The sequence below is a fragment of the Typopeltis vanoorti genome, chromosome 25 (genome assembly GCF_054136105.1).
Source record: "Typopeltis vanoorti isolate ZY-2024b chromosome 25, IOZ_Tvanoo_1.0, whole genome shotgun sequence".
In the NCBI taxonomy this organism is placed as follows: Eukaryota; Metazoa; Arthropoda; class Arachnida; order Uropygi; family Thelyphonidae; genus Typopeltis; species Typopeltis vanoorti.
The window spans coordinates 19,943,050-19,966,493 of NC_143573.1; the positions used below are offsets into that span (position 1 = coordinate 19,943,050).

The 23,444-nt window shown below is 37.0% G+C and overlaps 1 protein-coding gene across 1 annotated transcript in view; it reads right to left on the bottom strand.

Moving 5' to 3' along the window:
• The window catches only part of LOC150092589 (1-phosphatidylinositol 4,5-bisphosphate phosphodiesterase delta-4-like), a 324,472-nt gene that overhangs the window by 163,581 nt on the left and 137,447 nt on the right, over positions 1-23,444 (bottom strand). The window contains exon 9 of the mRNA XM_090414401.1: positions 10,812-10,897. Coding sequence (XP_090270527.1) covers positions 10,812-10,897 — 86 coding nt within the window. The remainder of the gene's footprint in view (positions 1-10,811; positions 10,898-23,444) is intronic.

A 23,444-nucleotide genomic window follows, 5' to 3' on the forward strand; every position in this document is an offset into this window, starting at 1 on the left:
AGGTGAACCCTAATATTGGGTATGTCCACCTTTGGCTTTGATCACTTCCTGCATTCACTGAAGGAAGCCTTTAACCAATGTGCAGCACACATCAGGTGGAATTTGTCTCCATTCCTCCATCAAGCAGCACTGAGTTCAGCGACAGATCGAGGACATGCTGCTCTGGACCTCAATCACCACTCCAATTCATCAAGGATACCGGAAATCAGGTGTTCGATGGGGGTTGAGGTCAGGAAACTTTGAAGGCAGGGCAGTTGTTTAACACCCAACTCTTCATACCATTCCATAATATCTGCAGCTTTGTGTCATGGGGCACTGTCGTCCTGATAATAACACAAGTATGTTCTATAAAAACTCCACAGTGTAGGTAGTACCTGATATCCAGAATATCTAGGTACTGAGCTGCCTTTGCGGGATCATGAACAATAACCAGTGGTCTAACTCTAAACCAATTGAATGCATTCTACACCATTACTCCTCCACCATGAAACTTTACAGTGGTAAAAAGCATTCATCAAGCTGCCTCCACACCCTGCCATCAGATTGGAAACAGGTGAAGCTTGATTCATTGTTCCAGAGTACTGTTTTATATTAGCCAATTGTACAGTTAATAGGTTCTTTGCACTAGGCCAAATGAGCCACCTTGTTCATTGTTATGATGTTCAGCTTGTGTGCCATTTACTGTGGAAACCCAGTAAATGGAGTTCTTTTCATGCAGTATTAGTGCTCCAGTTGAGTGGCAATGGCAAGTATGGACATGCCACCAATATGACAGCCCACAATGACACCTCTCTTGAAATCACTAAGTTCACATCATGTTGCCATACTACCTGTATCAAACTGCTGCTACAATGAAATACTGCTTCCTACTATCTGTACAATGTTTTTATGTTATTAACAAACCTGGATTGTTCCATAACCTCAAATAGCAGCAGTGTCCAGACAATTATTGGTAGATAGTGTAATATGCTGCTGGAAATCTCATTACACCAAAGTGCATAACTTTACACTTACACATTAAACTGATAGCCATGTTTGGTTGCCAAAATTTCCAGCCTGTTCAAATAATTTTGTAAGTGCTGGTTGCCAAGGAGGACAAACGCATGTTGCATTTGTCCTCCTTTTGTGTAACTTTTCTCTCCTTCTTGCATCCACACATTCCACTGCTTTCGTAAACTGTCTTTAAATAGCTTTGTACAAACATCCAACAGTTGCACTAGTGAAGTTAACCCACTTGGAAACACTGCCATATTGGTATTATTCTCTCTTAATAAAGATTTTGTGCTCTCTGTTAAATGGGATTTGAACATGTCCCACATTAAAAGACTGTTTGGATTTTTTAATGCACCTTGTCGTGTATTCCAAATATTTTTTATCCACAGCTTAACTCCTGCTTCATCCATACAACCATTCTCATGAACATGGACAAAAACGTTTCTTTCAAATTTGATCTTTGGCATTGTTTTTCTTTTAAAAATTATCATAGGTTTCAATTTAGTATCATCAGTGAAACGGCTTTTTTCATGTCCAGTTGTTTTTAAAGAAATAGTTTTACTTCCTTTCAATTCTACTGTTCCCGATCATGTCAAACATAACCGGAGTTTCATCCATATTTCCGATTTGAGACAATAAATAATTTTTTTGCTTTCTTTTAGCAATTATAAATCTTTGAAAACTTAACTTATCGTCCAAATACTTTAGCAGCTTCTTTTTATTTGCTGTCCTTTTTATTTGCTTTGCCCCACTTCAAAGCAAATAAACAAATATTATTTCTCGTTATAATGAGTCCATTTTGGTGATTTTCTCGAACCCAATATGCAACATTATTTTCAAGAATAGGCCACTTACAAATTCCTTTCTGTAATGCGCACTTATATTTTGGCATTTTCATTATTAAAGTTTCATTTTTTCTCCAATCGCAAACTAGTTTTTCGTTTACTCCGAACTGACGTGCAGCAACACAGTTAGTATTTTCTTTTGCAAATTTAATCACTTTGCACTTAAAACTCATGTCATATTTCATTCTTTTAAAAGGAGCCATTGCATTTTAGTTCACTATTGGTAAACTGGTCAATATGAAAAAGAAATTTTCCGAGTCGACTTTACGACGAGTATACTATAAAAACTGAAATAAACTCAAAAAATTCCAATATCGACTTATATGCCAGGTCGACTTGTAAACCGGAATATACAGTAAATGACATAGGAAATGACTTAACTTAAGGGAGATGTTCGGTTGTTAGATGACGATGCAAAGTTGGAAAGCGCAATAAGAAATCAAGCCGATATTGAGAGTTTGTAGGATGAATTAAATAAGATAACAAAATGGGCAAAGAGTAATAGATGTCAGTTCAATGTGGAAAAGTGTAAAGTTATGCATTTTGGGGTTAAAAGATTACCAGCTATGTAGCACACTGATGGAACAGTACTCCAAGAGATTGATGAGGCTAGGGACTTGGGGATATTAGTGGACATTGCTAAGGTGTCCAAGATAGCACATATGATTACTTGGTTATTGAAAAACACAATAACATCCAGAGATAAAAAGGTTGTTATTCCTCTTTATAAGGCGTTGATACTTCCACATTTGGATTACTTTGCTCAAGTCTGGTCGCCTGGATTCCTCGGAGATGAGAAATTGGCGGAGAGGGCTCAGAGGAGAGTGACTAAGTTGGTGAGTGGTGTAAAATATGCTCCCTAGATTGATAGATTGAGAGCTTGTGGATTACAGAGATTGGTTGATAAGGGAAAAGAGGAGATATGATAGAAACATTTAAATTACTTAAAGGTTTTTATAAGATTGATGTAAGGGAAATATTTCAGCTGTGTGTGATAATGATAGAAGAACATGAGGTCATCCCTGGAAATTAAGGAAAAGTGTGGTTAACAAGGGTGTGAGAACTTTGTGTATATGTATATATGTAGATATTGTTCTGATGAAGAGGTATTGAATGATATATATTGTTTTGATAGTTTGGTTCTCTCACGATGAGTCTTCAGACTCCATGGAAATACCCATATAATAATAATAATAATAATAACTCTAATATAATACTTGTTAAATTATGGATTAGGGCAACTCTTTTGCTGTATTAAAACTATGTATATCAATTTTTTCTCTGATGATGTCATAAATAGAATACAGTTTTGAAGTTTTTTTTTTTTTTTTTTTCACTAGAGGTCAGGTCAGAACAATAATGGTTGATCAAAGCATCGTCACTTGGCTTACTGTTAGAAATGTAATATAGCTTGTCTTTGTGTATATGTATATATGTGTGTGTGTGTGTATATATATATACTGATGACCTTAATACAAAGGTCAAATTGTCAGAAAGTTAAAGTAATTATTCTTAACACAGTCACAGCCTCCATAATTTCACTAAAAGAAATGTATTCTGCAGTAGTTACCATTCTACCATTTTCATCCATTAACATCATCTTACCTTAATTATTCTTCTTTCTACTTGCCACATATCTAAGAAACTCTCCAAGATTTTTCTTTGCCTGATTTGCAAATTTCTGATCATACTGCATTTTTGTGGTCCTTACTGAGTCACGCTTTCTAGCTTGTTCTTTATACTCTTCGTGTAACTGATTATCACCATTACTCATCTTGTACTGCTTCTCAAAGTGCCTTTTTCTTCTTCCAGATTTCATGCTTAAGTCATCATTCATCCAATTTACACCTACCTTATTCAGCCTTTTGACCTCAGAATACATTCACACATTAATGCTGTTATGTATTATTTTTTGACAGTTCCCAAGTAGCATTTATTTCCTTACCACTCAACTCCTCATTCCATGCTATAGCTCCAAACTGTCTCTTAAGCTTGTCATAATCACCAGTCTTTTACTTCCAGATACATCTTTTCCTCACAGAAGTCTGCATACAGCTAGCCACAACCCAGGTGATCACTCCTTTATCACTGTCACCAACTGGAGGAAAGGGCGAAACCCCACTCACAATTACATCCTTTGATGAAAGGATCAGATCTAAAACTCTCAATCCTTGTGTACCCTCTTTTACATGCTGTCTGAGAGGTAGTTGTCTCTAAAGAACTCAAGTAATTCATTTTTCTTATGCCTTAATGCTATCTATTCATTCCAATCTATCCCTCCATAATTAAAATCACCCAAAATAATAACCCTTCCTTTGTTCACTAACCCAAGTTGTTTATACATTTCTTCATCACCATAAAGTGCAGCGGAACTCATATTTCCTAGTCGACAGCAACATCCAACTAAATATGTGTTCCTGTCAACCTCTGCCTCACACCATACTGCCTCATAGCCCTGCCACTATTTCCTTCTTTCAGTTCTAGATTATGTTGACATAATTCTCCTGTTATCATGAGCTGCATTCCCCCTTCCTTCTCGTCCTTTCTATCCTTGTGAAAAACATTGTATCCTTCCATTTCTATTCCCATTACAATATCTCTTCATTCATTCATGTTTCACTTATTCCAATGATTTTGGGGTGCATAAACTCAATCAGTCAAACAATTTCATCTAGCTTATTTCTGATACTACTCACATTTTTATATAACAAAGCAGTTCACGTGTATGTCTATAACCAGTCCTACCCAAGCCACTTGTTGGTTGAGATTTCACCACCACACCTGCCCTTGACTAATCACCTTTATCACTGCTTACCATATATATCTGCTCAGTTTCAACTTCCCTACCCACATCCCAATCTATTTCATTTCCATGCTGATAATCTCGATACATACATTCACTACTACTTCCAACATCCACTTTCCCTATGCCATCTCTACTTGTCCACCTGGACTATTCCCTTTTTCCTATTCTTCTTGCATTCCCATTCTCTTGTCATCTCTCACACTACTACTGTTTCCATTGTCAGCACTTCTGTATCTTCAATACCACTCTCCTGATCTTTCACTTCCTTTCTTACTTCTGATCTTTGCATCACACACACTGCACTTCCATCTAGCAACAGTTTTTCCAGTGCACTCACTCCAAAGTCATTCAAGTGCAATTCATCATGTCTGTATAATTCTATTCTTCCCTCAAATACATGCCAAGTATCCACAAACTGTACTCCTTTCTCTTCTTACTGCTCTGATACTATACCATTCATGATTATGGCACCATCTGAACTCATCATTGTCATACCTTGGCAATATACTGACAACCATTCCTACTAACTGTTATCTTTCACACTTCTCAATAATCTCCTGATGTTCATATTCTCCTTATGTCCACTTAAATCATTTGTCCTCATCCTACAACCACTGCTAATTCTCTTGTTTGTTTCCTCATGTCCAAAACATGCATTGTCTTGCTTATTCTCCCTCCTGGATATCAGACCTTATTGACTCTCTCATTAACCAATCCTCTAACAATGGAATCACCATATACTGCTATTCTCGAATCACTTATCATCTCCTTGATCCGTTTTTCTTTCATTCTATTCTTTTGCACACTTTCAACTGTTTTCACTAAACATCTAAAATCACTCAACATATTTCTCATTTCATTTTTCATTTTGAATAACTGTTTCATCAAATCTTTCATTCTGACAATTTAACTCTCAGTCACTCCCATATTCTTGCTGCCACTTGTTATTATTACTATTTTTATTATTATTATTATGGGTATCTCCATGGAGTCAGTACTCATCGCGGGAGACCCAAACTAGCAAAACAATATCTGTCATATCTCTTCTTGAATTCATTTACAGACGAAGAGCTCACAACTAAGTCAGACAATGAATTCCACTCGTTCACCACCCTCCAGGCAAAAAACCTTATTCTGACACCCTTGGTAACCACACTCTTCTTTAATTTCGAGGGATGACCTCTTGTTCTTCCATCACTATCACACAGCTGAAACATTTCCCCCCAATTAATCCTATAAAAACCTTTCAGTAATTTAAATGTTTTTATCATATCCCCTCTTCTCCACCTATCAATCAACAACTGCAATCTACAAGCTCTCAATCTATCAATGTAGGGAGCATTTTTTATATCACTCACCAACTTAGTCACTCTTCTCTGAACCCTCTCCACAGCCTCCTCATCTCCAAGGAATCCAGGTAACCAGACCTGAGCACAGTAATCCAAATGTGGAAGTATCAACGCTTTATAAAGGGGAATAATAACCTCTTTATCTCTGGATGTCATTGTGTTCCTCAACAACCAAGTAATCCTATGTGCAATCTTGGAAACCTTAGCAATATGTCCCCTGAACTTCATCTCGCAATCTACCAACACCTGTAAGTCCCTAGCCTCATCAATCTCTTGGAGTTCTGTTCCATCAATGTAGTACACAGCTGGTAATCTTTTAATCCCAAAATGCACGATTTTACACTTTTCCACATTGAACTGACATCCATTACCTTTTGCCCATTCTACCAGCTTATTTAAATCATCCTGCAAATTTTCAACATCAGCTTGATTTTTTATTGCGCTATCCCACTTTGCATCATCAGCAAACAACTGAATATCTCCCTTCAAGCCATTTCCTATATCATTTATATACAAATTAAAAAACAATGGCCTAAGCACAGAGCCCTGAGGCACACCACTGGTCACATGCTTCATCCTGGATTCGGCTCCTCCATACACCACCTTCTGGTATCTCTCCCTGAGCCATTCTCCTATCCATATCACCTATTTTTTACATCAACCTCTGCAATCCACAGATTACAGAGGTTGATGTAAAAAATTTAGTATCCACATTAGTATCCATTCCCATCTGCTCCAATTGGCATAACAGTGTTCCATGGGGTATCCTGTCAAAAGCCTTAGCAAAATCCAGAAGTACCACTGTGTAGCCAGTTCGTATGGCCAACTCAGATGTCATTCTATTATGAAACGTTAATAGATTGCTAAGGCAGGATCTACCTTTAACAAAACTATGTTGGCCTCTATAGAGTATCATATCCTGATCCACCCATTCTTGAATTTTGTCTTTAACCAACTTTTCCAATACTTCTATCACTACTCCTCAGATGGTTCGTCTGTAATTAACTACCACAGTTTTATTTTCACTATATTATTTAAGGAAATTACAACGTACTAGGATATACATTAAAATAAATTTTAATATATTTCTATATTTCGGCAACGTCACGTTGTCATTTTCAAGAACTTAAGTACAAGACAAGTGCACGTAGGCTGTCCTACTTTGGCCAAACAGGCAGGACAGCAAATATCAGAATTTCAGAACACAAGAACTACATCCGGTTTCACCAATACGGCCACTCTGGTCTTGCTGACCATGCACTGGATACCTGCCATAGAATACGGTGGAAGAAATCCAGGATAATACACCATAGCAAATACAGATACGAAAGGCTTTTCATAGAATCAGCTTCAGCCCTAAGAAACGATCCAAACCTCAACAAATTTGGCTGCATGAGACTTCCTCAAATTTGGGAAACCTACATCAGAAGACCTTCAGCCCAATCACCCAAGAATACCAACATTGCCCAGAGGGCACCATCCGGACTTTAGGAGAAATAACAGCTTCATACTTCTTCCTCACTTATTGTTGTGTTGTGCCTACATGCACGTGTCTTGTACTTAAGTTCTTGAAAATGGCAACTTGAAGTTGCCGAAATATAGAAATATATTAAAATTTATTTTAATGTATATCCTAGTACGTTGTAATTTCCTTAAATAATATATTGAAAATGCATAACCAACATCTAAGCCTTTCCACAAGAATTACCACGGTTTTAGAGCCACCCCTATGCAAAGGAACCACTTTGCATAAGGGTGGTAAGGATGGTAACAAGGACACCTTACTTATGCTACATATATCCTCTGAACCAATAACAAGGTCCAAACTCTCACACCACATGTCCCTTCAGTTATGTACTGTTTCAAGTAATTATCTCGTAGAAGATGTATGAACTCCATTTCCTTTTTGCTACATGATATTTCCTCCTTCCAATAGATATCACCATAATTAAAATCCCCCATAATAATCACTAAACCTGCACTCATTGCACTAATTTGCTGATGCATGAATTCAATATCCCCCCCCCCCATGTACTCCCTGCCTTATAGCAGCATCTAACTGTATATTTGGTTGCATTGGTCACTATTTCGCACCAGACTGCCTCAAATGAACTCTTATTCACATGTCTATCATCTTGATATACTACTTTCTTTGGCTGCAACACATCAGCTATCATCAACAGTACTCCTCCCCCTGGTCTATCTTCTCTATCCTCCCTTAAAATACTGTACCCATCACATTCAATTCCAGTGACCACATCTTCAACTGACAGCCAAGTTTCACTAATGCCTACAACTTTTTGGTGAGATTGCACTGACTAATGCCAAAAATTCTTCTCTCTTATTTTGAATGCTTCTTGCATTGGTATACAAAAATTGCAGATTCCCTCTAGTTCTTGTACTGGCTTTAGAACTAATATATAAGTCACTAATTTCAGTGGTCTCTTGCCGATTTTTATCCCCTCTCTTCTGCAATTTATTCTGAGAATAAGGATCAATAAATATACAATCAGTGCTAAAGTTTCTCTCTCTTACACTCAACCTTTTCAATATTAATTTCCCTGCCCAATTACTTCAACTTGTTCAGAAAACAGTAACTTCTTCAATCGCTTATGTCCCTCCATGTTCAGATGCAGCCCATCTCTAGCATACAACTGTCTTTTTCCTTCAAACACACTCCAAACATCAACAAATTCCAGACCTCTTTTTTTTTGCACATTCTTGCAATCACCTCATTCATTATTATTGCTCGTCTACTTAACTCGTAATTGTCAAAACGACACAGCACACACTATCCTCCCATTGACACTTTTCCTCTTCACAATATTTAACAATGTTCTTAAATCTTTTGCTACCCGATTTATACCACCACTCAGGTCATTGGTACCCACCATAACTATCATCTTGTCTGCTTCATGCCCTCTCTTTATTGCTAAAGCCACTCTTTCTATTGTCCCACCAGCTAAGCACTCCTCAGGCATACCACTCTCCATACCCTTAATCATAGAATCACCATATATCTTACCACTCTTAACTTCATTCAAGTCCACACAAGCGTCACTCATGGACTCATTTTCTATGCTATTCAGCATGACTCTCCCAGTTTCATTATTCAACGCTCTTTTACTTACCTCCCCAACTCTCACATCATCTCGTTTCTTCTAGACCTCTTGTGGTTTTATTTTGTTGACTCCCAATCACTCCTGCCATACTATTTATTACTGCATCATTAACCAAAGATTCACCCATACGTAATCCTGTTCTAGTTACTTCAGCTAAAGTAATCTCTATAGTCCTAATTTCTCTGTTTAACACATTAAACTCAGTTTTAACTTCCAGTATCTCCTTACTGAGCACTTCCAATTCCTCATGCAGAAGATGAAGGTCATTTTTAATTTTCATGAACTCCCACCAAAGTTCTTCCGCTATGGTCCCGATGTCAGCTTCCATTCCTAAATGCTCCAGCCTATCCTGACACTTCTCACACATGTCGACATTTTCGTTCTTCTTATTTAGCCAGACCAACCACAGATCCTTCACATTTTTCAGCACATACATGTAGCAGTTTCCGCAACACATCCATTGTGAAAAATCTAACGCTGAGCCAGCCTTTTGTGTAGAAATAGAAGTCCTGCATGCCGCTGACATATGTTTCTTGTTGGACGCCATCTTTACACGTTGAAGTAGTGAAACAAACGTCAGCAAAAACACAATATATACAACAGTTTCAAACAAAAACATTAATGAAGGACACTTGTATCTAACTGATGCACAAGTGCAGCACAATTTGAGACAAAAAGCCACACTATATTTAAATTTTTAAAAACACATTTTCTAGTCTAACTAAACACGATCGCCACATTCACCATTATTCTGCCGCACCTTACTTACATTTTCTCATTCATACTTCCTTTCACTCCTTTATCATCACTTCTATGTTCTTTCAATCCCTCAGTCTCACTAGCTTTTGTTCCATATCCATTTCTTTCATTTAAACTATATTTCATTTTTTTCAGTCTGTTTTGCATTTATAAACTTGTAGTTGCAGTTCTTGCAAATCCATACTTTCTCTAGTTTATATAACTTTAAGGTTTGTCCTTTTTCATGAATGCACTGCTTTTGGATAATTATTATTATAATCATTCATGCAAATTAATGGAAAGTCCAGGGACACACTGATAGATGTTCCTCTAATCAACAAATAATAATCATGCCTTTTATTAAACTCATCCATTCAACCACAATGCACTTACCACTTTGTTAGTAATCCATTCCATTCATTTACCAATCTGCAGAAGAAAAACCTCCCACTTCCATACTCTTTTCAACTTCCAAAGATGATCCATGTTCTGGTTTGTTATGCTATATAACATGATAAGTATTATAGCAGTTCATATGCTATAATAATAAACTTTGGATAACAGCAATGCCTACTATCTATATATATATATTAAAAATAGTATAAGTTCTTTCTGTTTAAAAGTAACCCAATTATTGTAAGTCTTATTAGACAGGAGAGTTTTCTGTCTTTCATTATCCAAGGGTCCACTGCTACTTGTCTTGCAACAACAGCACAGGAACAGAGTTTTTTTTTTTTTTCCATGTTTTGCCAATTAAATTATGTTTTATATTTGTTCATTTTTGTCCACTTTTCAATACAACTAGAGATGACTAATGGCATACAGAAAATATGCATACTCGTTTCCTGAGTGGTAAAAGAAGTGTAGTAATTAGCAGTAGGATGGCAAATAAAATAAAAAATTCCAAAAATAAATAAATAAATAAAAATTTAAAGAAACCGAAAAGAAATCAACTTACACTCTATACAACGGCAACCTTGAAGCAGGGCCCTTATGTAACCTTCCACACTACTAGTCCCAAATATCTGATCTTCAATTAAATATCTGTAAATTATACATTATTATTATCATCGTTATAATTATAACAAGGCACAACACTGACTGTGGTAAGTATCTCATTCAGCAAGCAACATATATATCACTCTATAGATTAATCTCATTCACACTCCTTGCATTCACAAAATATTTCACCAACACATTCCACACACTAACCATTCTCCATGTAAAAAATCTACTCTTTTACTCCCCATCATCATTTTACTATTATTACTACCCTAAGACCCCACATAGTCAAAGATTCATCCAGGATGTCCTTTTGTCATGTGCACAGTTCATCATACCCACCTTAAACACATTGGAATATTCTCCAGACACCACCCTTTCAGGCAAGGCATTCAAATCATTCACAACTCTGCATGCAAAGAAACCTACTTCTCACTCCCCTGTTCAAACCCTCTTTATACAGTTTCCAGGGATGATTTCTGGTTCTCCCCTGATCTCCAACTGTTTTCTGTAAAACCTCTTCAACATTGGTCTTATAACAATCCCTTACTAACTTGTAGGTCTCTTCATATCACCACTCTTCCTCCTATCCACTAGACTCTGTAAATGCATCCTTTCAAAGTTTTTCTCATATTTCAAAACTATTTTAGTCGGTCACCTCAGAACTCATTGCAACATCTCTTTGTCCTTTTGAAAACTAGGTTACCAAACCTCTGCACAGTAGTTCAGGTGAGGCCTAATCAGAGCCTTATACAATGGAACAAGAATCTCCATACTTCAACAAGTCAGTGTCCTCTGCATCATTCCCAGAATTTGTTGTGTTATCCTAAAGACCTCCGCCTCCAGCCCATCAAGCATAAGCATAACACAATGGTGGTCATGAGGTCAACCATGTAGGCATCGACTGGTGCACAAGGCAAGCACAGAAAGTCAAATGGCATTGGCGACATAGACTTTGCGAAACTGATTCAATGTCGTGAGTGCAATATGTATGCATGGCAGAGTTTAAGAGATGTGTTTGAGGAGAGAGAGAGAGAGAATTATTATTATTATTATTATTATTATTATTCAGGACTCCATGGAGTCAAAAGATTCATCGCAGGAGGTCCTTCCTAGGAAACACAAAGACTATCATACTTGAAATCATTGACCGTTCTTGCTCTCACTACTTTCTCAGGCAATGCATTCCATGGTTCAACCACCCTCCATGCAAAGAACTCCTCACCCTCTTGCTCACAGCTTCCATTCGTAACTTCCAGGGATAGTCCCTTGTCATCGCACATTCCTGCTGTTCCACCAAGCAAAAGAACTCCCTAATATCCACCCTGTAACTGCCCTGCCTCTCAATAGTTTAAAAGTCTCGATCATATTACCTCTCCTTCTTCTATCCACCAAACTGTGCAGTCCACAATCCCTCAGCTGATCCTCATAATTGACATTGTACAGTCCTGAAACCATCTTTGTTATCTGCCTGCACCCTTTCACAGTTAATTTATCTACTTCAAATCCTGGGGACCAAATTTGAGAAGAATAGTCTAAGTGTGGTTTGATCAAGGTCTTATACAATGGAACAATAACTCTTTTATCTCTGCAGGTCAGCATCCTTCTCAGTATTGCAGTAATCCTCTGGGTTACCTTCACCACCTGTGCAATATGCACCCTGAATTTCAGTTTTCTATAAATCATCATCCCCAGATCTCTTGTCTCCCCTACTTCCTCCAGCACAGCTTCTCCAATCGAGTATGCAGCTGATGTTGTCTTCAGCCAACAAACATGGCTGAAGTTGGTCCTAGAATCCTAAAAGGTGCCACTTAGTGGGCTAAATTGGGTAGTAGTCTTGGCCGTTGGGCTGATGTTCTTCCCATATTTGGGGCAGTCTCATGCATCCAAATTTGTTGAGCTTTGGGGAGTTTTTTAAACCTGAGGCTGATTCCAAGAATAATCTCTCATATTTATACTTGCTGTGGTGTAGTAAAGTAGCTTTCTTCCAGCTGTGGCAGGTGTCCAAAGCATGGTCAGAAAGTCCTGAGTGGCTGTATTAGTGGAAACAGATATAATCCTTATGTTCAGATATCCTGATATTAGCTATCTTGCCTGTTTGTTCCATATATTCTGCTGGGGTCTGCATCTACAAGGGACCTGGTATACTCCAGGCAGATCTAGGGAAAGTGGCTGGTCCTTGGGGGAGCAGATGAGAGATGCAAATTTTCTGTATGGTTTGTAGCAGTTGTCACATCATATTTTTTTAGGATTTTTGTTAGCTTTCCAGAAGTATATAAGGAATGGTGATAGATTTAGAGCAGTCCCTGTTATGGAGGGGGGTGGGATAGGTTAATTGGTTTTAATATTTTTTGGATTTTATAGGGATTGTAGCCATTGGCTACAAATGTGTTAAGAATATGGTTAAGTTCAGTAGTAAGGGCACTGTTATCTGAACTGATTAATTTTGCACTGTTATACATGGTTTTTATAACTCCATATTGTTGGCATGGAGGAGGGGGTGATTGCTGGTGAATGTATCTACCTGTATGTGTAGGTTTTCTGTAAACATAGAAAGCCAGGGATCCATCAGGCTGGTGTGTAATCAGTGTCTAGGAAAGGGAGATTGTTATTGTTTTCTTTTTTCAAGGTAAACTGGATCCTGGGATGTTAATTGTTTAAGTGTGATAAGAAGTTGTGGATTGTGTCCAAGCTGTGCAGCCAAATAGCAAACACATTATCTACATATCGTAGCCAAACAGTTGGTTTAAGTGGAGCCGAGTTTAAGGCTTTTTCTTCAAAGGTCTCCATAAAGAAATTGGCCAGTGGTGGAAAGAGTGGAAAACACATGGCTGTCCCCTCTATTTGTTTACAGAATTCTGCTTGCCAAACGAAATAGCCTGAGTTCATGGTCAACTGAAATAGGGCTGAGATATCGGGAGGAAATTTGGCTTGGAAGAGGTCCAAAGTATCTTTGAGTGAAACATTGGTGAATAAAGAGGAGACATCAAAACTGACCATTATGTCAGTGTGTTGGAGTGAGAGGTTTTCTACACTGGCTTTAAAGAGAGCTGAATTTTTTATGTGTGAAGGTGTGTCGCCAGTATATTTTGTGAGCACTTTGGCTAAATTTTTGGCTAATTTGTATGTGCAGGAATCAATGCCATCCACAATGGGACATAATGGCACATTCTGTTTACGGTTTTTCGAAGTCCATATATTCTGGAGAGGGGGTCTAGAGTTGTTAGTCACTTCCATAGGCCAAGAAGTAATGTTCTTAAGGAGCCTATGGAGTGTTCTGATTTGAGAGCTGTTAGGATCATATTCTACAGGGAAGTAAGCAGACCGATCTAATAGTAAAGAGGAATGCTTACCTGTGTAGTCAGTTTTGTTTAGAACTACAGTGGTATTTCTCTTATCTGCTTTAGTAATTATTATTTTACTGTTATTTTTTTTCCTGTAGAGCTTTAAATTCTTCTTTAGATAGGTTGATTTTTAGAGGTTTAGCTTGGCTACATCTAGTCTGATATTGTTGGCAATATGGTTGGGAAGGATGTGGATACCACATTCTACCTGAATCATTACCTCTACAGAAGTGATTTTTTTTTTGGTGCTATGGCGAAGTTGTGGCCTAGCGTGAGGGCGCTGATTGCTTCAAGGTAGGGGATGACAGGTTTATTACTGTGTTGAGAGGTAGATGAGGTTTGCAAGCTGAGTTCTTTTATAAAAGAATTCAGCTTGCAAATCATTACTTTTATGTTCCCTGAAGATGGTAATGTAACATTACCAAAATATAGGATGTACTAATTAAATTTTTTTAATTAATATTATACAGGGTGTCTCAAAAAGAATGTCCCGATTTGAAAATTGTATATCTCTGCAATCACGAACTACAAATAAATGCGACTTCTAAATGCCACTACTAACGCCCAAATAGCCGCTGTTGGATTCTGATTATATAGAGAGTGAAGTAATTATTATTTGTTTCAGAATCCAACATGATCTTCCATCACATAGGCAAAACTTGTAAATATTATTTAATGTAAATCACTTATTTTACAATTAAATATTCATATAACTACCTTAATTTTGTCTAATATTAAATTAATTAATCAAAGATATATGTATTAATAATGAAAACACTGTATTAAATATTATTAAGTTATTTTATTTATTACTATGTTAATATTATAGAATTTGTACTTGATAATTTTGACTGCGTATTAATTGAAATGTAAATATTCTCTATTTATTTCTGTTATAGAAGTTTAGAGTTATGCAATAGCTCAATTTTATTATATTTTATTTGTTGTCATGGAGACGCATGAAGAAGCGAGCGCGAGTGGAACAGAGCGTGAGCTAGGACAAGGATAATAAAAAAATTATATAGAGGTAACAAGAGAGAGTTGGAACGGAAATTTTGAAGTGAAAGGAAGCAAGGGTATAAACTAGAGAGGTGGAAGTAAATAAAAAGTTCTCAAGGGCAGAAGTTAAAGGGAATAATAATTATAAGCGAAAAAAGACGAAGTGAATTTTATAGTTAGCTGAAAGTAAAGTCAGCAGTGATAATTAAAGGAATTTAATGCCGCAATCAGATAATATGAAGAAACTGGACGTTCAGTGAAGAATTCTGATTAAACCCAGTTAATCTAGAAATGCGACTTAATTCTAAATCGCCCTAAGTAGAACTGCACAGTGTTTAATTATTTAATGAGTGGTAACAAGGATAATCAAAGTACCTTACAGTTGATATCCATAGTCGTGAAGCGTGATTAACAGTGTTTTAGTTATAACTGTGGAGAAGGCTTATAAATGTGTTCTTAAGTGTAACAAATATATTTTGAAAGTTATTCGCAACGTAATTGATGTACTAGGAACTGTTAATGGTAAGGACTGACATATTGATTATTTTCAATGCATGAAGAACTGAATGTTAGTTACGCTATGTTTAACCTAACTTTAACTGTGGAAATTCTTTGCGAATGAGAATTGAAAATAAGAATTGTTGAGAGATATTACAGCAATTAGTGCCTGCAGTGTTCTTTAAGCACATAGCATAGCTGAGAACTGTGTGGAAACCATTCAGATAGGAAGTTCTATTGTATTTAATTAAGTGTAGGAACTTTGTAACTTAGAAGCTGAGAAAGTGTATGTGAAGGCTTGGAAGGTTGAACCAATGTGGTTGACTTGGCTTAATGTTTGACTTGTTTTTATTGTTTAAATTAGAAGTAGAATTTATGTATGTGTTATATAGCTTATATTAAATGTTTGTTTTTGTTAATCAAAAGTTGTATTTTGCCTGAATCTCTTTTACTGCACCATTCATAAAATATTCGAACCAAAGCAGGTAAATTAAGTAAGTCAAATATACTCGGCCAGTATATATATTAAGGAGAAATAGTTGAGGGTTGATTTTTCTTCAATTCTTGAACTAATTCAGATATAGAGTGGCGCAGTCTTTAAATATAAATTTTCTCTATATTGAATAAGAAACCTACTAGCAACTATTTTTAGGTTAAGAACATCGTAGTAAATAACATGTCGGATCCAAATTACAGATTAAGACGAAGTAGGATCCAACACCGCTATGCTTAGTTAATCAGAAGATGGCATCTAGTAAAACTGTAGCACATTTTCATTATTAAATATAATTATTTGAAATTGGGTCATTCTTGTTTGAAACACCCTGTAGTATATGTTACCTTTCGCTAAAAATTGATAGTTATGTATCATCAATGTATAAGTTTATCTACAAGAATTCCTCCAGTACAGCTCCTCCAACCGAGTATACAGCCTCCCATTGATATATCCCAAATTCAAGACTTTATATTTTGCTGCATTAAACCAACACCTCCATTTATTTGTCCATCTGTCTAGTTTATTCAAATCCTTTTGCAGGGCCACCACATCTGGACTATTACTGATAATACCTGCCAGCTTCACATCATCTGCAAACAACTGAATATACCCCTGCAATCCATTCACAATGTCATCCATATAAAGTTTGAATAATACAGGTCCCAGTACTGAGCCCTGTGGAACCCTCACTTGTAACCTTCTGCTTCCTTGATATTGCCCCACAATACACAATCTCTGAAATTAATCAGACAGCTAATCCTAATCCAGTTGACTAACCTGACATTTAAACCCATGTGCTGCCACTTAAATATCAGCTTATCAGTCCCTGTCAAATGACTTTGCAAATTATACTGCAATTTTCTTAGACTTGGCGAAGGCATTTGACAGGGTGCCACATGATAAGCTGATATTTAAGATGCAGCGCATGGGTCTGGATGTCAGATTGATCAACTGGATTCAGGATTGGCTGTCTGATAGGTATCAGAGAGTTGTGTATGGTGGAGCAATTTCCAGGAGGCAGAGGGTTACAAGTGGGGTCCCACAGGGCTCAGTACTAGGACCTATATTGTTTAACCTTTATATCAATGACATAGCCAGTGGATTGCAGGGGGATATTCAGTTGTTTGCAGATGATGCGAAGCTGGGAAGGATTATTAGTAATAGTGCAGATGTGGTAGTCCTGCAAGAGGATTTAAATAAGCTAGATAGATGGGCAAATGAATGGGGACTGTCAGTTTAATGCAGCAAAATGTAAGGTCTTGAGGTTTGGGAAACATCGATGGGATGCTGCATACTCTATGGGAGGAGTTATACTGGAGGAAGTTGGGGAGACAAGAGATCTGGGGTTGATGATTGATAGAAACCTGAAGTTTAGGGGACATATTGCAAAGGCGGTGAAGGTAACACAGAGGATTGCTGCTATTATGAGAAGGACACTGACCTGCAGAGATAAGAGCGTTATCATTCCGTTGTATAAGTCTCTGATCAGACCACACTTCGACAATTGTTCTCAGATTTGGTCCCCAGGATTTGAAGGGGGATAAATTAACTGTGGAAAGGATACAAAGACGGATGACAAAGATGGTTTCAGGACTGTACAAGGATAGTTATGAGGATCGGCTGAGAGAATGTGGACTGCAGAGTTTGGTCGATAGAAGAAGGAGAGGTGAGACTGAGACTTTTAAACTGTTGAGAGGTGGTTACAGGGTTGACACTGGGGAGTTCTTTTGCTTGGTTGAACAGCAGGAAGGAGTGATGACAAGAGGCCATCCCTGGAAGTTACGAAAGGAAACTGTGAGCAAGAGGGTAAGGAGTGATTTCTTTGTGTGGAGGGTGGTTGAGCCGTGGAATGCATTGCCTGATGGAGTGGTGGGAGCGAGAATGGTCAGTGAGTTTAAAGAGTGGTATGATAGACTTTGTGTTTCTCAGGGGGGACCTCCCCTTGATGAGTCTTGACAGACTTTATGTCTTAGGAAGGACCTCCCTCGATGAGTCTTTTGACTCCTTGGAGGCCTGAATAATAATAATAATTATAAATAATAACATTACCCTCATCTGTTCAATGCTGTGTATATCTCTTCCTCACTAATTTCTCCAAGACCTTAACAACTACTGATGATACACAAACTGGCATATAATTAAACACTTCCAGTCTGCTACTGCTCTTATACAATGGCAGTATCTTACCTTCCTTCCATTCCTTGGGTACCTTTCCATTAGCCAGACTTTCATTGAAAACCCAGGTCAAAGAAGCTTTCGGTTCTTTAGCACATTCTCTCAAAACCAGCGGTGAAACCACTGGTTTTGAGAGAATACAGTCCCACAGGTTTACTGACATCGAGAGTATCCAGTATTCGGAACACACTCTCCTCTTGCACCTCTAAACCTCGAACCTGCCCTATCCCTCTAGTATTAAAACTTATTTCTCCAGGATGAAATACTCCAATAAAATGCTCACTGAACAACTCAACTATGTCCTCTGCATCAGTCACTCTATTCCCATTTTTATCCTACAATGTCATTCTTCCATAATCATTTCTCCTCCTACTGGCCACATAGATAAAAAATTCCCTAGGATTTTCTTTGGATCTTAGTGCCAATCTCTTCTCATATTCCAGTTTTGCCTTCCTCACCATACGGGTCACTCCTGGCCTGTGTCGTATATTCTTCATGTATCTGCCCTCCACCTCTTTCCTTATATCTCTTCCATAATCTCTTTTTCAACTGCAGTTCCTGTTTGATATTGTTTGTCATCCACTTTACACCAAATTGTGCCCGCTTCTTCACTCGTGGAATACATCTTACTATTGCTGCTAACAAATATTCTTTCACAATTTCCCAAGTACTAATGATATTCTGGACTTCCAATTCTGCCCTCCATGTAACTGCCTCTAGTTGATACTTAAGACTATAATAATCACTTGCCTTATAATTCCACATACGTTCCCTTTTCTTTGATATACCTGCATGTCTATTCATCTTCGAAGTCAAAACCACATGGTCACTCTCTCCAACTGGGGGAGAGATGTCATCTCAGTTATTATCAGCTCTTGTGATGCTTCATCTATAAATGAATTCAAGAAAAGATATGATAGATATTGTTTTGAGAGTTTGGGTTTCCCGCGATGAGTCTACTGACTCCATGGAGATGCCCGTAATAATAATAATAATAATAATGACCAAATCCAAAACTCTTGATCCCTGTATTACATGTTGCTTAAGACATTTGTCCTACAAGAATTCTAGAAATTCCCAGCTTATACTATTGTAGTTAAAATATCTCATAACAATCATTCTTCTTGCACTTGCCAAGCTCAACTGCCTAAACACCCTACTCCCCATCCTCTGTACTCCTTTGCTTGTAGCAACACCCCACTAAATATCCTGCCTTTCCCACCTCTACCTCACCCCATATGCTTTCAAAACCATTACTCTCACTGCCTTCCAAAGTCTCCACTCTTAGAGGACATAATTCATCACTTATCATAAGCAGTACTCCACCAGGACCACATTTTCCCCTCCTATCCTGCCGAAAAATGCTGTACCCTGCTACTTCTATTCCTGTTATTATATCGTCTTCCATCAACCATGTCTCAGTGATCCCAATAACCTTATTTACTTGCCTAATTTGATTATACATTTCATAGTCACTACCATCCACATTATCAGGTCTATAACAACATCCAACTAAGCATTTCATTCTATTCACCTCTATCTCACACCATACTGCCTCAAAACCACTGGCACTATTTCCTTCTTTCATATCTACCTTGTATGAATAACTTTTTCCCTATCATCAATAGCACTCCCCACTTCCTCTTTTACCCTTTCTCTTTCTCTTTCACAAAACACATCATACTCATCCATCTCTATTCTTGTCAGGATGTCATCATCATCCAACTATATCTCACTTATTCAAAAAATTCTTGGGTGAACAGACTGAATTAATGCAACCATTTCATTTGCTTTGTTTCTCACACTTCTAGCATTCGTATACAAACATAGCAACTTATTCCTGGATGTATAGCTAGTTCCACTGATACCACTTACCTGATGTAACTTTTCCATGCTTAATTCAAGCTATTTCTTTTTCTCCTTATTCATCTTAGAACCTTCTTCAAATTCAACTGTTTTCCATTAATCCCATGTCATTCCCTTACCTTTTTGTGTACACATGCATTCACAACCTCTTGGAGCATCAACCTTTCTCAGACTATATTCCCCTGTCTACCCTCAGCCCCTCTATTTCCCTGTCTATTTTGCATACCTGTTCTCTCATTCTCTATACTCATGCCTTTCTACCGTTCTTCCACATTGCTTCCCACTTGATCAGATTCATTCTATGCACTCACTTCTCTACCTCCCAGCAGCAGTCTCTCCAAATGACTCACACCAAAACCATTTGAATGCAATCCATCACTCTTATAGATTTCACTTCATCTTCAAACTCATTCTACACATTAACAAATTGCACTCCTTTCTCCTCACACATTATTGGTAATCGTTGCTCTCTGCCTCATTCTTACCACTGTCATAACTGGGCAACACACTTCCTATCGCACTATTATCTTTTATCTGTCTCAACAACCTCATGATATCCAATCTGATCTCTGTTCGCAGTCAAGTTATTTGTCTCTATTACAACTACCAACTCTTTTGCTCACTTACTTCTCATATTCAATGTTCAATCACTCTACTCATTCTACCTCCAGTGAAAGATAACTTTGTATATCCTCTCATCCAGCACACCTTTAATAATTGAATCAACATAGAACATCACTCACTGGTCTTTCCTTACCTGTTTTATCCCAATATTATTCATTTTCATCATTTTCACTCTTCCGTATATATCTCGAATTCTCTTAACTTCATTCCACATCCATTTCGTTATCTTAACTGACTCAACTTTCAAATCTTGTGTCATTTTTGCTCTCATTCATTCTCTCAATTTTGTTGCCAGCTATACATGCTTGTCTGTAGTAAATGGCACTCGCCATCTTACCTTTAACTGAACTTTGTTTTTTAACTTCCTCTACATTCGTATTGCTTTTGTCCTTATTAACATCAATTGTTAAGTTCATCAAATTGCTTGTTCTCTTTTTAGAAACTTTTTATACCATTTTTTTTGCTGCTCTTTTATACTGTCCCTCTTTTCTATCAAACAAAGACTCATCCTCCTCATGCATTCTCACTACCAAAACTTTCAGTTATATAAATTAGCTCTCATCAAGTCCACCTTCAGCTCACACTTCGCACACACACCTTCCATCCACCTGCCTAAAATATCCATAATTTATCTATATAATCAAACGAATACACAGATAGCACACCTCATATTTCATGAAACGACTGAAATCAAAATTAAATTCCTGCATAGACAAAGCCACTGCAATCTTTCCTTCACCGCTTACTATACTAAGCTCTAATTTTAACGAATCCGTAAGGAAATAAGCCCAAACACTAAACTCACTGCAAGCACACAACTTTTACAGCAACTCTTACTCATAAACACACACTTATTTATAATTAATTATTCCAAAACACTCATCTGAAATGAGAGCCTTCTTTACGTACTGTTACTTCTCTTGCGACACTAGTGACGTGGCTTTTAATAACTTCTGTCTTCTCATTTTTACCCTATTTAAATCTTTCTGCATCATCATCATCATCATCATCATATCAGCATCAATCTTGATAACTCTCTCTTTCTTTCTCCTCAAATATGCATCATAAACAAATGCTCTCCTATTAAACAATTGAATATCCCCTCTAGAAGATAATTTGCTTCACAAACCATTATGCCTTTGCAAAATCCAAGAATACTGCTACATTTTACATTTTACAAATCCATGCTGATTACAGCAGAGAATATGTCTCTCAATTCAATCTTATATTCCATTTCTAACCAATCCCTATTATTATTCAATATATTAATATTAGAATTAAGGGAAGTCAAAAATCAAAACTCTCATATCTCAGTTAGTAGAATAATGACATAGTCACCACAGGTTTCCAATAAGCAGAGCAATAGTCTCACACCTGGAAATGAAAATTCATTTTTCACCTGAGGACAATCAAACATCTCTGAGTGGCAGGATTTAAACCTACAGCCTGTTGGTTGGAGAGTGGATATGCTAATCACTCAGCCAACCAGGCTAGATTACTTTCTAAATCACTTAAGTATGCTACAATACTTCTAAAGCTCTACTCACTCCATACAGTAAATGATAAGGCATTTCAAAACTTCTGCAGTTCTATACATGGAACAAAAAAAAAAAAATAATAATTTACTTATCAAAATTAAGCATGATAGTTTTCTTTTTCTCCCATTTACAATACAGCATGGTAAATAGAAAGAAAAGAAAATCAGGTAATCTAACTTAGCATAGTATAGCATTTCAGATTATTATTATTTATCATTATTATTACCCCAAGACCTCATGGAGTCAAAGACTCATCTGGGAGGTCCTTTTATCACACACACACATCTCATCATACCGTGTCTTAAACACACTCAAACTAATTGCAGACACCACACTCTCAGACAAGGCATTCCAATCATTCATAACTCTGCACGAAAAAAACCTGCCTCTGACTCCCCTACTCACACCCTCTTTATACAGTTTCCAGAGATGACCTCTGGTTCTCCCCTGATCTCCCACTATTCTCTGTAGAACTTTAGAACTTCTCTACCATTGATCTTATAACATGTAACTGCTTATGATAGTGTGGTTAATCCAATCCGCACTGTCAGATATGGTTGTAAATTGCAAATGGAACACCCTAGCTCAGGATGTTCCAGGAAGAAAAAACACTGATAGGTTCGAACCCAGGTCTTTCCAACCAAAGGGCTCTGTCTGTACAAACTAAGTTACTCAAGTTCTGATATTTTTTTATTTTATTTATTTTATTTTTTACGTGGCTTCCACCCATGGAAGTTTTCTGTAACTCTATAGCACTCATATTATGGATGGACTAAGAATCATTTATATATATATACATATATAAATGATTCTTAATCATTTATTTATTATTTTATTAATTTATTTATTAATTTCATTAATTTATATATATTATAAATTTATGAATTAATGAATATACATTCATTAATTTATATAAACATATATAAATGATTCTTAATAAATATACATATATAAATATATATGTATATTTATTAATTTCATATTTTTTGTATTTTTATTTATTTTTTACATAGTTCAGAAATCCTGCTGCAGAGAACAAACGTGGAACT